Below are 18,756 nucleotides of genomic sequence, written 5' to 3'. Positions count from 1 at the left end.
TTTATTTATTTTATTTTTATTTTCCAGTTTGATTACCGGGGAAGTCCACTGGGCCAGAACGTACCCATTTTCAGTGGAGGCCCGGGGAGAAAAGCTCCAAAAGCAAAGCAAATACAATCTAAGTTACATAGTGTAAAAGATAGTAATAAAATATATACATTTGGAATAACATTACATTGAATACAGTTAGTAAAAAAGCAAATACGCAGTATACTTCAAAAAACATCATTCAGGAAGGTAGATACAATAGATTTAGTAGTTTCCTTCAAGTAGCAGGTTTGACTGTATGAAAAGAAGGTGTAAGGTTACATGCTATTTACAATATTTACATATGAGGAGTAGAGAGAGAGAAAGTACATAAACTGAGAGTAGAATATAGTTTGATAAGCAGTGATCGAGAGAGAAAAAGAGAAGAAAAGAAGATAGTATTAGGGTAGAGTAAAGAGAAAGGATGTAGAGGGTTCAAGGGGAATTTATGTAGATTTATGTAGGATGTAAGCAGGTGCACTTATGTTTAGAGGATAAGTAAGAGAAAAGTTGGATTTTGAAGGCTTCAGTGTTAGATGTTGTTCTAAGAGAAGAAGGGAGAGAGTTCCATTTCCTGCCAAGAGAGTAGGAGAGAAGGAGCTGGCCAGCAGGGCGATTGGGTTTGTGGATGGTGATTAAATTTTGGTGTTCAGATCTAAGAGATCTGTTTGGGGTGTATGGCGGAAGGATGTTTGCTAGGGCTGGGCATTTTTCAGGGTAGAATATTAATTTGTGAGCAGTGGTTAGTTGGAGGTAGTCTAGGTAGTTAGGGAGTTCTAGCCAGTTCAGAGTTTGTAGGGAAAGACAATGGTGAGAAGAGGTTTTAGATTTGGTAGCAAATTTAGAGATTTTATTATAGCAGATTTCGAGTTTAGTGGAGATGGAAGAAGACAGGTTAGTAAGGAGAGGGGCTCCATATAGGCTCCATATAGTAGAGATGGTAGAAGATAGGTAGTTGCTAAGGAATGTCTAGCGGAGTTGGAGAGAAAGCAGTTGTTCTTATAGAGCATACCTAGCTTTTGGTGGGTTTTCTTTATGTTTTGTTGTATGTGGCTATCAAATTTGAGGTGCTCGCCTATAGTGATGCCAAGGAGTTTTGCAGATGGGACCACCTCTATGGTTGACTTTGTTTGGCTTATGATTTTGAATGCTGTTTTATCAAATGTGCAAGCCCTGGAGGGAGCGAAGAGAAGAATTTTGGATTTATTAGAGTTTAGAGAGAGATGATTTTGGTGCATCCAGTTCTCAGTAGTGGAAAAAGCTATTTGGGTTTTTGTCAGTAGTTCGGGAATGTTGGAGGCGGCAGACTAAGGTAGAATCATCTGTATTGGATGACTGTTGTGTCTGGGATGGCAGAGTGAAGGTTATTTATGAAGATGTTGAAAAGCATGGGTCCAAGGATGGACCCCTGGGGAACACCAGTGGGTGTAGGTAAGAAGGAGGAGGTAGAGTTGTTCCATTTGACAGCTTGGGATCTATCTGATAAGTAGCTAGAGAACCAGGATAGAGTATCAGGGGAGAGATGAAGGTTTGATAGATGAAAGAGAAGGTGTTTGTGAGAGATGGTGTCGAAGGATTTAGACAGATCTAGCAGTACAGTGGAAACTAGTAACCCAGAAACCCTGGCTTGGTTGACTGTTTCTAAGAAGGATAGTAAGGCAGTAATAGTGCTGTGTCCAGGGCGGAAACCATGTTGGGTGGGTGTTAGGAGGTGGTTATGGATTAAGAAAGGCATGAGTTGGTGGTGGACGAATTTCTAGGATTTTTGATAAAGGTGAGAGTAGGGCAATTGGGCGAAAGTTGGAGATATTTGTGTTTTTGCCTCCTTTATGAAGTGGGAGAATGTAGGCTGATCTCCAAAGCATAGGAACATATGACTCTTTTATAGATCTGTTAATTAAGATGCTGATAGGGAGAGCAATACCTTCGGCAGCACATTTAAGGAAAGAGGAGGGGATGTTATCAGGGGCATTAGTGCATGGCTTTAGTTTAGATAAGAGTCTTTTTATGAATATAGTTGAAACAGGTTTCAGCTGGAAACTGGGAGGACAGTTAGAGGGGTTGTTGGGAGTAGAGGAAAGAGAGTTGGATGTATTATTGTTGGGGAAGGATTTGGTAAGATTAGCTATAGATTCCGTGAAGAATTTGTTGAAGAGAGAGCTTAGATCTGAGTCAGTTTTACTTGGGTCTGGCAAGGGTTATTTTAGATCCTGGGTGGAGAAGGGAATTTACTGATTTCCAGAACTGTTTGGGGTTCTTATTTTGGTTGGACTGTAGTTTGTAGTAGTAGTTCTTTTGTCCAGGGTGATTAGTTTTTAGCTAGGTTGGAGTTGGGTGTATTGGAGCAGGGAAGAAGGGATTTTATTTTTCTGGTATAGCTTCCAAGATTTGTCCCTTTGATGCATGACTTGTTTTGTTTCTTTGGATAGCCAGGGGCAGAGTTAGCTTTGACTAGTTTGTTTCTTGGAGGAGCTAGGAGTTCAGAGTATTTAGGAAGATAGAGTTAAACTGTTCTACAGCTTTGTCTAGGGAAGTGTATTTAGGGTCTGCCAGTTGGTATGTTTAAGAATGTTTGAGAAGATAGTTGGGTTGAAGTTGCTGAGATTACGAGTGTGGATGTAGTGGTGTAGATATTGGGTAGAGTTAGTGGAGCGTGTATGAAAGTAGGGAGATGGTCACTGAAGGTATCAGGGATAGTGCCTGAAAGAGTTATTTTGTTTGGATGAGAGACTAGGATCCAGTCAATGGTAGATCCTGGGGATTTGTTTTGTTAGGCGGGTGGTTGAGTGTATTACTTGGGTGAAGTTAAAGAGGTTGATGAATAGGAGGGGAAGGAGAGTTGATTTTATTCCAATCAATGTTAACGTCGCCTAGAATGTAGGTTTCAAATTTGATTTCAGTTGAGGCCCAGTAAAGAATATTTTCAAGGGTTGTTGTGTTGTCACCTGGGGATATATAAAGAGAGATAATGCAGATGTTCTTATGTTTATTTAGTCGAAGGAGACTGGCTGTAAGTTCAGCGTTTTTGAACTCAGGAGTTGGGAGTTTGTAGAGGGATCAGGGAGAGAAGGTTAGAGAAAATTATTGCAGAGCCTCCACCTTTTTTATTTGGTCGGTCAGTTCTGTGGATTTGGAAGCCAGGAGGTAAGATTTCAGAGTCGGTGATATGGGGTTTTAGCCAGGTTTCAGAAATGGCTAGGATGTCTGGTTGGTTGTGGCAAATCCAAGCATGAAGATGGTGAATTTTGTTATTTAGGCTCTGAGCATTGATAGAGAAGAGCTAAAGGGGGTTAGGAGAGGAAGTGGTAGAAGAATTGTGAGGGGGACTATGTTTTATTCCAGAGGGAGAAAAAGGGTTTGGGGAGACATTGTTAGTGGTGAGGCAGGGACCAGGGTTCGGATGAATATCGCCACATAAGACAAGGTCATTATTGGTAGTAACTTTTTGTCTTTTGTGTTTTAGAAGTAGGAGGCTGTTATGGGGAGGGAGGATTTTCAGAGTGAGAGTTTTTGGTGTGGTGAGGCTTTTGGGATGGAAAAGGTACAGTGTTTTGGGAGGAATAAGAGTGGAAGATATGTTGTTGTAGTGGGTAGATAGAGAAGGTTGTGAATGAGTACAAAAGTTGGTTTGTGTAGGAGGAGGGGAAAAGGGTATTTTGTGAGAGTAGGACGTAGCAAAATATAGGGGAATGAGAAGTACAAGTAGTAATGATGGGACATAGATATTATGAAGGATTTTGGGAGACATGTTTGGCAAGCAGAGGTGGCAGAGATTGATGTAGTGGAGTTGAGTAGGCAGCACAAACAAAAATAAAAGGATGGGGTCTTAGGAAGAGGATAGACTTCTCTTTCAAAAATTCGTACTAAAGCAAAATAGGTTATTCTGGCAACTTTATAAATTAAAATGTGTGTTTATACAAATCGTGATATCGTTCATAACGAAGAAAAAATCCACAAAATACTGCACTAAGTGTAACAACAACACAATCAAATTTACTTGTTAAGGTAATGTGCGGTAACCCTAAAGTGTGTATTTTAATACTTTTTTGCATCCGAATAGGCCATGGAAAAGTACTTCTATACAACAAATACGACCTAACTGCTTTTCAAAGAAACCAAATTAATTAAATAAAAGTGCCAAAAATCTGAAGACAAAGCGACCTGCTCACCACAAACACAACAAGCAAGTGACTGTCTGAAAAGGGTAACAGCCTGTTGATCTCGTAAATGGCTGCGAACTGCCAGCATCACAGTCCATCACTAAACGGCTCACAAAATGTAGAGAGCTGTCGATTCACCGGCTTCATCTCCAGACTTCAATGGTATGGAATCCAGGGCTAGGAAGCACAACTTCACTCCCTTCCAATTAGCTGGCTTGAGCTCCAAACTGCCTAAAAAACAGGCGGGAGGATATGCGCTAAACAGACGAGGTCCAGCATGCAAAGGTTGAACTCACAGATCCAGCGTCTTGATCCTACGGTCTGGCTACCGAAATAGATGCAAGGAATACTGAGTACAAGGAAAAGTAACACAAATCCAAATTCATGCTCTCACTGAGGAAAGCAAAATGAAATATTTATCTCAAAATAATCAACGAAGAAGCACCTTTTCAACACATAACATCGGCGCGACGGCCGACCGACACGAATGCCTTACATCAGGTGACAAAATCACAAAGCTTTCAAAAACTATTGCTTGTTCTAGATCGATCAGTAGACTGATTCAGGTTTTAAGCAGCATTTAAATATTCTTCAATGAACATTTGAAAGGTAGGCTTCCACGATGAGTTTCTCTTGCTTTCTTTTACCTTTGAGGCCTCGAAGCTTCTTTCAGAAGTTGCACTGTTTACTGTTTGTCAACAGAAGTTGAAGGGCCATTAGTCACTGTCAATGTTCACCTCTGAATAAGAGCAAACACTATACCACCATTGTTTTTTGACTCAAAACATATAACACAAATGCCCTTCACCAATAACAGCCGATCTTCATCTCTGCCGTAAAACTCAACACATATTTGGACCTGCAATTATACAAATTATTCAACCTAATTTCAAAGCTTCTTGCTGTCACTACAAAATTTTTAACATCTTTCATATATTGACATAACTTACAACTGTTACACCTTTTCATCCACACTTGTAAAACATCAGGCATATTTGAGCATACATTCCTTTTCTTAAAAAAGTATTTTAAACTCTTTCCTCTTTTAGAGACAAAAACAGGGTCTCCCCTATAACATTTTTAATTTCTTGAAAATTCATTAAGAATCTCCAATTATTCTTGATTATTCTTTTGATTTTACTTTCACCTACATCTTCTCTAAAGATAAATGTAAGACTGTAAAGAAAAAAAGGCATATAAGCAGTGGTTTATAATCTAAATAAGTGGATGGATCACAACTGCAAGGAGAAATGGAAAAAAAGGAAAAGAACAGCAGGGAACGAAAGAGGGACCACAGAGAAACTGAAGGAGGACTTGAAAAGATGAGGAAACAAGAAATGGAGGCAGAAAAAGAAAAAAAAGATTATTGGAGAAAACAAATGTAAAAGGTGTTTTGAGGAAAGAATGAGAAAACAACTCACTAGCCTAAGGAATACACAAAAAAACAGCAACTGATAAAGGGCACAATGACAAGATCATAGGTCTTTAAGACACTTACAAGAAAGTACAGTTTTGTACCTACCATAAATGTAGATGTTCGAGTGCTCATACAGCTGCAGTCATAACAGATGGGTTATCCTGCCGTGAGGCGGGTCCTCGGTCGGCCGAATTCCAAAGTCTAGGTCCGACGTCGGTTGTCGTCGCTTCTTCCCTGATGTCAGTGCGGCAGGGGTATAAAAGAGCCAGCTGACGCCATCTTCTTCAGTTTTTCTTGCCCCAGATGTCAGGTGCCCCCAGAAGGAAGGCAAAACATAAACTTATATAATCATGCAATATAGCATAATCAAAAAAACAGTAGTTGCAAGCAAATACACCATAAAAGAATACCCCAAATAGGTTGTATGAGAAGGTGTTTGTCATAAGGCCTGTCCTAAGAGGGGATGGAGGGGGGGGGGAACTGGACTGCAGCTGTATGAGCACTCGAACATCTACATTTATGGTAGGTACAAAACTGTACTATGTTCATCGTGCATACAGCTGCAGTCATAACAGATGGGTAGAATCCCAAAGCTAAGTAGGGGTGGCAGGCACTAAGTGGAACTAGGAGAAACAAGGATGCCCCGCAAGACAGCTGTGGCAAATCCTGCTCTAGATTTTGAGTATAGTGGAAGGTGATAGTGTTTGGAGAAAGTGTGCACTGAACTCCAAGTAGCTGCTTCCAAAATGTCCTTGGTAGGAACCCCCCTGAGGAAAGCTGCAGAGGTAGCTGTGGCCCTTGTGGAGTGGGACCTGATGCTTGAAGGCACAGCTTTTCCATGAAATGAGTAACAAAAGCGTATGCAGTGGGCTATCCATTTTGAGATTGTCTGTTTGGAGATGGCCTTTCCTTGAGCACCTGTAGCATAAGACACAGAGAGTTGCTCGGATTTCCTGAATGGCTTTGTCCTGTCCAAATAATAACGTAGTTGTCTGTGAATGTCAAAGGAATGCAGTAGTCTTTCCCCTTTGTTTTGTAGGTTAGGGTAAAAGGTAGGTAAGTGGATAGTCTGATTCAAGGCTACACTGGATACTACCTTTGGCATAAAGGTAGGGTTGGTTCGTAAGGAAACTCTGTCCTGATGGAAAATGATGAAAGGCTGCATAGCCATGAGGGCCTGTAGTTCCGAAACCCTGCGTGCTGAGGTGATAGCCAGAAGGAAGGCCGTTTTCCATGGCAAATATTGTAGTTCTGTTGAAGCAGCTGGCTCAAATGGAGGAAGGGTCCGTTTTTCCAATATGAAGTTGAGGTCCCAAGCAGGGACTGGTGGTTTCCTTGGGGGTTTTATATTCTTAGCCCCTCTGAGGAACTGTCTTAAGAGAGGATGAGAGACTAAAGGAGGATCTGTGTTGTATTGTGCAGAAATGGCTGAAGCATGGATTTTGATGGAGGAGGAGGAAAGTCCACTGTTTAACATCTCAGCTAGGTACTGTAATATTTGAGGTATATTTATTACCCAAGGATTCTGGCCCTTTTTCTGATTCCACGCACAAAACTGCTTCCATTTGGCAGAGTAGGCTTTTCTAGTAGAAGGTCTTCTGGCCTCCAAGATGACATCCTGCACCTCCTTGGAGAGGAGGGTCTGTTGTGAAATCAAGGGATTCTCCATGCGGCTAGATTTAGGGTTTTGATCTGGCTGTGAATAGTTTTGAAGTTGTGCTGGGACAACAGAAGAGGCACTAGAGGTAGGATCCATGGTGGGGAATGCGTCAGGCTCTTCAGGAGTAGATACCAGTGTTGTCTTGGCCAGTCTGGAGCAATGAGAATCATTTTCGGCCTCTCTGCTCTGGCTTTTAGTAGAACTTTGGGCAGCAGATGGAGAGGCGGAAAGGCATAGACTGTCAATGTTGTCCAATTGAAGGAAAGTGCGTCCACTTTCCAGGCCTGTGGATGATAGGTCCTTGAGCAAAATTTTTCAGTTGGTAATTTCTGTGGGTAGCAAAGAGATCTATGTCTGGCTGTCCCCATGCCTGAGTTATCTTTGCGAAAACTTGAGGATGCAACTTCCATTCATGTGGATCTGTCATATTTCTGCTTAGGCTGTCTGCTAATGTGTTTTCCTTCCCTGGCAGGAATTGTGCCTGAAGTTGTATTTGCAATTCCAGAGTTGTGTTCCAAAGGGTCATGGCTAGTCTGCACAGGGGGTATGAATGAGTTCCCCCCTGTTTGTTTATGTACCACATCACTGAGGCATTGTCTGTCCTTATCAATAGCAGGCCTGGATGCAGTAGGTCTTTGAAGGCCATAATAGCATTTTGCACTGCTAGCATTTCCTTTTGGTTGATGTGTAGGTGCTTCTCTTTTTGGGACCATTTTCCCTGAATGCACTGATCTTTCATGTGTGCCCCCCAGGCGTAGTCCGAGGCGTCTGTTGTGATGATTTGACTTGCTTGAGGTATGCAGAAAGGGAGACCTTTGTTTCTTTGGCATGCTTGAGCCCACCACAGAAATTCCTTTTGAAGACATGGAATGAGTGGTATAATTGTTTCCAAACTGTGGCTGTGTTGAGACCATAAGTTTTTTAGGTACCATTGAAGTTTCCTCATATGCAGCTTTGCACATGGGATCAGCAGGATGCAAGATGCCATGAATCCCAGAGCCTGCAGGACTTTCCTTGCAGTCAGCCTGGTGAAGGTTGCCATTTTGCTGAAGTATTGAGACAGTTGCCCTTGTTTGTCTGGCGTGAGGTAGGCCATCTGGGTGTTTGTATTCAAGCTGGCACCCAGGAAAATTATTGTTTGAGAGGGTATTAGTTTTGATTTCTTTTTGTTGACTGTGTATCCCAGAAAGTTCAACAGTCTTATTACAAACGCCAGGTGTTTCAGAAGTATGTCCTTGCTGTCCGCTTGGATCAGGCAGTCGTCCAGATATGGGTATATTTGTATTCCTTGAAGTCTGCAGAAGGCAATTACTGATGCCAGGCATTTCGTAAACACTCTGGGCACAGTAGATAAGCCAAAGGGCAATGCAGAGAATTGATAATGGGTTGAACCTGCAAGAAATCTGAGGTATCTTCTGCAATCTTGTCTGATAGGGACATGCAGGTATGCCTCCTTGAGGTCCAATGTTACCAGCCAAGACTCCTTGCCCAGCATGGGAAGAAGCTGCTGTAATGTGAGCATCTTGAATTTTGGTACCTGTAAATATGTGTTTAGGATGGATAGATCTAAAATAGGTCTCCAGTCTTTGTCCTTCCTTGGTACCAGGAATAGTCGGGAATAAAACCCTTGACCTTTTTCTTTTGCAGGCACCTCTTCAATAGATTTCATGTCCATGAGAGCTGAAATTTGTTTTTGTGCCTCTGCCCTTTGATTTTGTGGCAGGTTTGGCATGCCTCTCATTTTTGGAAGGGTGTGAAAGTGGAATCTGTAGCCTCTGTCAATAATGTCCAGGATCCATTTGCCTTTTGTGACAATATGCCAATTTTCTGAGAATAATGCCAGTTTTCCACCTAAAGGTGCTGCCATTAAAGCTTTGCTTGGCAGGTAAAGGGGAAAGTCATTGTGTCTGCTTTCTGAATGACTGTGATCTATCTTCTCCACCTCTTGGGGTAGGTGCTTGCCATTGCCTGGCTCTGAATGATCCTTGAGATTGCCCTCTACCTCTCGGTCACCTGTATCTGCCTCTTTGAGGTCTGTCCGTGGCTGGAAAGGACCAATTTTTTGAAGGCCAGTTTCTGCTGAAATGTGGAGGTTGTACCTGCAGGAAATCTTTCACTGTTTGCATTGATCTCGCCTTTTCCTCCATTTTTTTTATTACCTCCACAGCTTTAACACCAAACAATACATCTTTTTGAAGAGGTGCATCTAGTAATTTAGCCTTGACATGATCTGGTAAGGCTTGTTCTTTGAGCCAAGCATGTCTACGTATGACAGACCCTGTAACAGCAGCTCTACATGAGGCCTCTAAAGCATCAAAACAACACTGCAAGGTATGTTTACCCACTTGCTCTGCACTATGCAACAAATCCTGCAACTCTTTTAAATCTGGTTGCTCAGGTTGTGTCATTTTGCTTTTCAACTCAGATAATAAAAACTGTTGATACTTTAACATATGGAACTGACAGTTTAATGCCCTCATGGTTAAAGTAGCCGAGGTATACACCTTTTCCCCCCACCTTTCTAAAGCTCTGGAATCTCTCTCTGAAGGTAATGGGTTTTTAGCAGTAGAGGCCTTAATTCCCTTGGGACCCTGTGAAATAGTTTCTGGGTCAGCAGTATGGCTCTTGTATAGGAACTGGTGTGAATCTGGAACCCGGTAATACCTGTCAGGCTTAACAGGAGCCGGAGGTAAAGAATCTGGGTTGAGGCTGGCTTCTGTGTACACATCACCTAATATATCTAAGACAGGAGGGATAGCCAGAGGCCTATGCTGGGGGAGCAAGAGAAAATCCCTGAGCCTTTTCATGGAATCTGAGTAATCTTGGCCTTCCCAGTGAAAGTGTTCCCTCAAGGTATGTAGGGTTTCCCCAAAAGAGTAGTCCTCAGGGGGGGAGACCGAGGGAATAGACTCCTCTGCATCAGAGTCTTCAAAAGGAGAATATGTATATTCCTGGTCCTCAGAATGTTCAGAGGTAATAGAGGCTTGATCTGAGGAAAGGTAGTCTTCCTCTAATCTGGGCCTTTTGTCCGAGGGGGGTTGAGAACCCCTGATAAGAGTAATCAAATCCTCAGCCATTTTTGTGCATCTGTTTTTTAGGCATGGGGCCTTGAGAGGGGGTCTGTGGTACTTGTTTTTTAGTTTTCATGGCTGCTTTAGATTTTGTGAAAGCCTTAATAGAGAAGGAGGAAGGCCTGAAGACACCTTGAGAAATGGCAGGCCTGTCTAAACTCTGGGTTTCCCCGCCAAAAGTGGCGGCAGTATCTGTAGTCGGAGTGGGGGCCGAGGAGCCTGCGACCTCGGGCACGGAAGACACCGGTAATGAAGTGTCATCGGTAGTCAGGGGCTGCGTAGGCGCCTCGCTGAGAACCGGGGAACCTGTAGTCGGCCTTAGTGTGGTGTCAGTAGAAGTCACGGACTTCGTATGTCGGTCCTTATCCTTGCGTCTTTTACCCAAAACTGGAGTCGGAGTATCCGACGACATATTGAAATTAAATTTTTTACCAAAATAGTGATGGGCGAACTCCACCCGATGCTTAATAGTGCGTTTGTTGAATCTAGCACAAAAACGGCAGGCCGAGACGTCGTGGTCTGGGCCTAAGCAAGGAATACAGAAAGAGTGGAAATCCTTATGCGGTATTTGCTTCCCACATGAAATGCAATTCTTAACTTTGTCTGACATCGGTCTGAGGCAAGAAAAGTTTCCACAACGGGGTACTTAGCTTTCAAGAAGATTTCGGCTGAAATATTTTCGCAAATCTCAGGAGCTGGCCGACCGGCACTTGCGAACTGCTTCTACTTCAGGCACCGCGCGGCAAGAAAGACTGAAGAAGATGGTGTCAGCTGGCTCTTTTATACCCCTGCCGCACTGACGTCAGGGAAGAAGTGACGACAACCGACGCCGGACCTAGACTTTGGAATTCGGCCGACTGAGGACCCGCCTGACGGCAGGATAACCCATCTGTTATGACTGCAGCTATATGCATGATGAACATCTGGGGGAAAGTTCAGGGTTACTCAGGGAGACTGGTGAACATGATATAGGCTCAGAGAGAAATGGCTATAGCAAGAAGAAAAAAAAGTACAAGGAGCAGGCAAGTAGGCAAAGGACAGAAGAACAAAAGCACCAAGAAAGAAATGGAAAACAGCTAATAAGGACAAAGCAGAGAAACTATAATAGGACCTGGAGAAAAGGAAGGAAGAGATTTCAGTGAAAATGATAGAGGGAAAGGAGCATGGGATGAAAGCAGAAACATAAAAGGACAATAAAACGGGAGACCAGAACCTGAGAATATTCCACAGATGGTACTTGACCTCAAGGAGATACTCAGAGATGGTAGAAAAGAAAACGGACTGTGGGTGTGGGGAAATACAGGCCAGAATGAGACCCATGTTATGGGGATATTTATGGAGAGTGGGATATAAGAACAAGCAATAGAAAAATTAAACAGTAAACATGGAAAAGTAGGGGAACCAGACTGGCATTGAAGGAATGGATTTCATAGTAGAATGGCTTGCAAGGTTCCAGGAATAAAAAAGGTTATTACTATAACAATGATTATCTGATGTTTGCTGTGACTAACATGATAGATTTTTATGAATACAGGCATTTCACTTACAGTGGTCTGTGCTGACCCCTCTAAAGCTTTCTCATAGCAGTCTATATAATATTCATATATTAACAACTAATGTAGTAACTGGTTAACTAAACATATATTCAGGGTTCAAATTAAAAAAAAAAACACTCCAAATGGAAAGCAACATCCAGTGATATGCTTGCTTACGGGTCCTCTGTTGTTTAATATATTTTCCTCTAAAACCTCGGTTTCTAACTGCTGGTTCTATAAATTTGCCAATGATTATAACCTGGGAGCTAATATGTCAGATCTGTGTGAGGCTTAAACCTCCAGCACTCCCTCAATGAAGTCTGCAAATGGCACAGTAAAAGTAACAATATCAACAATACTGAAACATTTTACGTAATTAATTTTGGTCAAAGGATTCTGTGTTCACCTTTATTCAGAGAACTTCAAACTAAGAAAAGTTAATCTGTATAAATATATCAGAATAGTCATTGATTAAAACTTCAGTTTTGATGAGAATGTGGCATAAATCAATAGGAAGGCCTAAAGTGTGATCCACATGAACTTCAAGTGTATCAACTCCACAAGAAAAGTGGTACCTCCTTGATTAGCTCACTATAGGAATACAATGCTGTATTTTGTTACTAGACATAAATTAATCTTAGTCCACCTACAAGATCTCAAAAATATTTCATATGTGGAATTCATAGATAAAGCAGCATATGTATTCTGATCACTACATATTTATAAGGATTTATTACCCTGAGAGACTCATTCTTCACTACCAAGGGGCTCAGAAATCATAGGTCATTTGCTAGTTCCTGCTAAGAACTACTCCAAAACAAGAAACAAGACAATATCATGCTAAGTCTATAAGGTTATGGAATGATTTGCCTTTGAATAAACAATTCTTTATACAGCTATGGAATAATTTTGTCAGTGATATAAATCTTCTGATAAAAAGGAACTTAAAACACATACAAGGATTAGTAAGTTCCTTAGTGCGGAATTTGGCTCATAATAGCTATGTGCTGCCTTATAATATAGTCTACTTGTTATATTACAAGAAAACAGTACGTGGAATGTGTGTGTATTTAATGTTTCTTGTTCAGACTGCTTAAGCATTTCTGTTTTTTTTTTTCTGAAGGAGATTATTGGCAGGTTATTGAATTCTGTCACTGAGAACACTAAAATGATGGCGATGCCCTCTGCTACTTTCACAGCTTTAATGTGCTTCCTGTGCCTCTGACTACAGTTATAAACTTAAATGTGGTCAGACACAATCAGCTGGTACCTGCTACACTCAGTTATTTATTTACTTATTCTACATATACATAATGGACTACTATAGGGGCCTTCTAGTCATGACATTGTTAACATTTAGAAAGTAAAACAAATTCAGTGACTGAACTATACATTTAGCTGAAGATTAAATATAAACATTGTAACTATAATAGCAGCAATCAGATAATGGTTCAAATGCAAGTACATCTTGCTTCTTTAGCAATACATCATACAAAAATCACTCTTCATTATTAATGCAGAGGCTAAGTTATACAGAAAGAGACATATTTGTTCTGTAGAAAGCTTAACAATACTTTGATATGCTGATAAATTTGTGTTTGTGGATCTAGTCCAGTGACAGAAAAAAAGGAAATTCTTAGGGTATTTTTTACAGATAGATCTATGGACTAGGACTGGACTAAATCAGCATGCCATGCTAGAAATCATCTTAAAATCAAGATTACTGGTGCTAATTGACCTCCCCCTGTGCAGAAGTCAGAGAAGATAGTACTTGGGTATCCTGTGATTGCATCCAGAGTATAATCATCAGTCCAAACACAGTACAATCACCAGTGGAAAAGGTAAGTGAATGTTGGGAGAGTTAGATGGGCTGGCAGAAGATGATGTTTAATGAGGTAGGAGTATGGGGTAGCAAAAATAAGCTATTAAGAATTTTAACTACTTATAAGAATTTGAATTACTTCCTAAAAGGGGAATTGAATAGAAATTACAGAAGAAATGCCAGGATGGAAGAACAGTGTAACACACAGGTGTCAAGGAATGAAAAATAATTACAAATAACTGCAACAAGATTCAGGTTTACCAACAAGGTAGGCCTGCTGGTGCAGGGAAAGAGGGTTTGTCTTATTACCAGAGACGGTCTTTGACTAATGGTTTATGTATTAGATGACCTTTCAAGGAAGTAATGAATGAGTGAATGCACCAGATCATATATTGCAAGTTTGCTCCATGCAACAAAAAAATAATAAAAAAAACAAAAAAAAAATTATATGTGTGTGTAATATATATATATATATATATATATATATATATATATATATATATATATATAAATAGTCACGGTAGTCCCAAAATAGTATCCCATTTTGGGACTACAGTGACTATTTGTGGATTACCTGACTACTTGTTTTTTTTTTGGTCTTTGGCTTTTGGTACTGTTTCACTGGTTTGTATACATATATATATATATATATATATATATATATATATATATATATATATATATTTTTTTTTTTTTTGTTGTTGTAACGAACGACAGCACCAACATGCTTTCTCAGCAGAGTGTGAAAATGTTTGTACCTCCCTATTGTGTGTGTGTGTGTGTAATCAGTTTAAGATAAAAAGAAAAAAATCTGCACCTGTTACAATGCATCATGTTTTAAGATGCAGACTTTTGTTTCTTTTGTACCAAGAGGAAGCCTTTCCTGGAAAGGAAAGAATCCCTGGTGGTGCAAGATAAAATGGTTATGGGAACAAATGGGAAGGAAAAATTTGCTCAGACCAAGGTTTTGAGGTGAGCAGGAAGTCAATGGTGTGGGAGGGGAGCTCAGGATGTCCATCTGTTCTGCAGAAGGAATGACTGGGGTAGCAACATAAGTAAAATATGCAGAAAATTATGATGTGTGTTATGTAATTCAGACATAATGAACACTACTGGATGTTTGCTGCTTTGTGCAGTTATTCTGATATCACTATGTATAAGTCTAAGTTTGTCATAATACAAGTCAGCATACACATGAAACGTTACCTGAAACTGCAACATTTCTAATCGTTTGTCTGTAAATTCAAAGAGTGCCAGTGCTGTCTTCATCATATACAAAGAGTTAACCATGTAGGTAGCCATATCAGCTGTACCCAGATTGCTTGCAGATACAGTACACATTTGTAGAAGAGGATCTAAAACACATGACAAAATCTAAGGGGAGAAAAAAGTTTTTTTTTTAAGTACACATAAATTAAGAAACCTGCAGCAAACAGTTAATACTGAATACATATTTTACATTTCATGTCATCTACATGCACATCATCAGTATTGCTTTTGTCATATTACTGGTACTTGTACAGTTGTCAACTCAAACTCCACCTTAAGACTTATTGCTACATCAGTTACAATATGACTCAAAATTGCATCATAATATGTACCATGAAATACTCCTTTGAACTTTACTCCGTGGGTCTCTTCTGACAATGGGCTTTGCTTAACGGACCATCCCAGTTACAAAACACAAAAAGTATACAGAGTAGAGATGAAAATTAACCAAGACATCATCCAGACATAATATACAGAATATAAAATGCTTTGTCTAACAAAATACATAAATAAAAGATAAATATTCACCCTGTTGTTCTATCTGTGAGAAAGCCTTCTGCAGTAGGCAACTGCTGTCTCCACCTTTACCAAAATCCCTCTCTCTCTTTTTCAGTCATGCACACAATTAGGACATGTCTGCATCCTCACAGTGCACACCATGGTGTCATGAGTCATGCCAGGACACAGCTTTTAGCCCCTACTCTAATGACTTACACTGCCATCCATTAACTCAGCAAGCGCAGCCTGAATGACCACAACTTAAGGAGAAGATAACAAATTTGTGCTTGTCTGACTTCATGCACCAGGGTACAACACATATCCCAAAAGACCACTTTCAGCCCTAGCTTGGGAGACTACACTACAGTAAAACAGTTAAGTAAAGAAAGGTAAGAAAACGGGATTTAAACACCACTGTTCCATTTATTCAAATATTCACTGTTCCACAAAAAAACAAAGCAAAGTCCCACAATTCTACAATTCAGCATTACGTCCCATTAACACAGGGACATCTTCAGAATGGTTAAAAACTTGAAATGAACAACTTCCAATCCTTCAGTACACCATATGTCAAATTTAATCCAGTAAGACTCTCTCTTACATAAAATTTTTTTTAAAGGAACACACACTGTATTATAAAGGATTTCCTATAGACCTAAAACATCCTTAAACCAGTTACAATACATCAAGAACAATTAATTTTAGGAAGTTTAAAATATATACATTACAATATTACTACTAGGCAATCAAATTTGGTAAGATTTTAACTTCAAATGCCCAAGCCACTGATACTGTGTCATTTAACACAGGAAAATTCCCTGCATTAAGGTAGAATTGCCATCAAAATTCTCTCTTCCACAAAATTAACTCCCAGAGATCCCCTTTAGGCTTCTAATCTACCTTTTCCATGACAAAAAAAAATGAAGTTTATGATTTTGGTGGGTGGAAATGTTTTTGTACATGGAATTAGGACCTTTTAATTTACTTATATTGTACCCATGTTCATACATATGCTCTCTTAACTTCCTTTCGGGTTTACCTATATAAAATCCAGTACACTGACAACATACAGCTAAATAAATAACCCCTTTGGTGTTACAATAAAAAAAAAAAACACCACAACATTATCTGTGACCTAAATGTTGTTACACTGGTTACACCTCCCACATTTAAATGTACTGTGTTTTTTGTTACTTTTATGATCCCTCAAATTATTTCCTTTTCCAAAACAAATCATTAAGACACCTACCTCATTTATACACTGTGAAGAAATTAGACACTGTCATCTTAGGTTCATAGGTTCATACTAGGCTATCTGCCCGAGGGCATTTACAAGCCTAGCCCATCGTTTTGTGGCTTACGCCACCCCTTTAGTACGGGGAACTAAACCCATTATTTTGCTGTGCCTCTGTCGAGCAATGACACTGAGGTAATCCCTGGGGTATATCTGCGATCTCCCATCCATTGGTCAAGATTTCTCTTGAACAAGGCCAGTGAGGTGCTCTGCCTCACATGTACCGGGATTTTGTTCCACAGCATAGGGAGTCTTTGGGTGATGAATCTATCCCTCCAGCACGTCCTATTAATAGTCGTGTCCAGGTTTAAGTCTCCCGCCCTTGTGGCTCTGATGGATCTGGATTTTTTGAGGTGAAGAATATTCATCAAATCTGGGTTTGACATGGCCTTGTATGTTAGGCAAAGGTCACCTCTGAGCAAGCGTGGCGACTGAGCAGAGCTGGAGTTCTTTCAGTCGGGCAGCATAGGACAGATTTTTGAGACCCTTTATCCTTTTGGTGAGGAACTTTTGTGGCCTCTCCAGCTGCTGCAAGCGTCGGGTCAGATACATTCCGAATGGGGCATTGTACTCAATCATAGGTCTGATGAGTGATGAGTAAAGGGAGACTATGACCTCCCTTGATCTAGATGAGAAACCCTTCATGATAAGGTGGGCAATGTAGAAGGTCTTCCTAACTACTTTAGCTACATGGGTGTCGAATGACAGACTACTATCAACCTGGGTCCCCAGGTCCCTGATAACTTCTTCTGCTCAGTGGATTGCCACCTATTTGGTAGCTAGGGGTAACCTTGTTTTTCCCGAAGGGTATGACTATGCATTTTTTGGCATTTAACTTTAGGCCGTGGCTCTGGCACCAGTTATCCGTTTCTGTGAGACCCTTCTGAAGGATATCTGTGTCAGATGTGTTTTCTACTATGGCGCCCAGTTTGCAGTCATCTGCAAACTTGGTCAGCCATAACCCTCCTGTGCTTGCTTGTACTTCGGAGAAGTAGATGCCAAACAAGAGTGGGCCCAGGACTGAGCCCTGTGGGACACCACTTGTGACAGGCTTGGAGTCTGACATGGCGCCAGCAACTCTGACCCTGTGGGTTCTGTCACTCAGCCAGTTTGCAACCCATCTTGTGATGTATGGGTTGACATTTAAGCTGATGAGTTTTTCAATGATACCTGAGTGGGGTATTGTATCGAAGGCCTTAGCCAGATCGAGGTAGGCTGTTGAAGTTTTTGTATATAATTTCATATTAACCTGTATATTTTATGCCAGCATGACTAGCTATGATATTGTAAATAAGTTCTTACATGTTGATTTACAATCTGTTTGTTTTCAAGACTTGAACAGTGTCCTTTTAGATTTCTAACTGCACATGTTTGTGAAGAAAGATTCTAAATGCAAACTGTCTCAGATTCAGCTGATATGCAGATGATGTCACTTGAATGTTGACAGTTGCTATGTGTTACTGCCAGAAGCTGAAAGACAGGAAGGAACTTTAATAAACAGCTGTTGGTTGATTTTCAAAATATGCAATGAAAATTAGAACTAAACAGTTATGACAGTTAGGTTAGTCTATAAAAGAGCCTGCTGAAGACAGCTGAGGTCAGTTGTTAATTATACTTGTCAGTTATAGTTGTGAGCTGTTCACAGAATGTGCAGTGAATACCCAAAAAGGCTCACCAAGAAATGTAAGGCTGCCTTAGCTCTGTTGTAGTCATTTAGTTTAGATCAGGGACTATGTTCTTTACTCAGTTAGGAAATTATAACTAATCAGTGAGATCAGTTAGAGTTCTTCTAAATGCTAGATTTCTGTCCTTCAGTATTGATTTAATTTTCCTGGTGATCGAGCTATGTTTGTTTATTGAAAATTTAATCATTTTGTTCATTATTAAATATTTTTATTAACTTATATTATGGCTAATCAATCACTGTTTTACTTTAGTGATTTGAGAGTGCTTATACTTGCCTTGATAACTTCCCAGTCCACTCCGAAAGCCTGGTTGCATAG

The 18,756-nt window shown here is 40.4% G+C and overlaps 1 protein-coding gene across 2 annotated transcripts in view; it reads right to left on the bottom strand.

Moving 5' to 3' along the window:
- COG6 (component of oligomeric golgi complex 6) overlaps positions 1–18,756 on the bottom strand; it is a 1,421,580-nt gene that overhangs the window by 309,134 nt on the left and 1,093,690 nt on the right. For both annotated transcript variants that reach the window (XM_044071656.1, XM_044071657.1), the window contains exon 15: positions 14,899–15,066. In XM_044071656.1, the coding sequence (XP_043927591.1) occupies positions 14,899–15,066 (168 nt within the window). The remainder of the gene's footprint in view (positions 1–14,898; positions 15,067–18,756) is intronic.

The sequence above is a fragment of the Protopterus annectens genome, chromosome 5.part0, assembly GCF_019279795.1.
Source record: "Protopterus annectens isolate FY-2018-M chromosome 5.part0, PAN1.0, whole genome shotgun sequence".
Lineage (NCBI taxonomy): Eukaryota > Metazoa > Chordata > Ceratodontiformes > Protopteridae > Protopterus > Protopterus annectens.
This window is presented reverse-complemented; position numbering and strand designations above follow the sequence as displayed.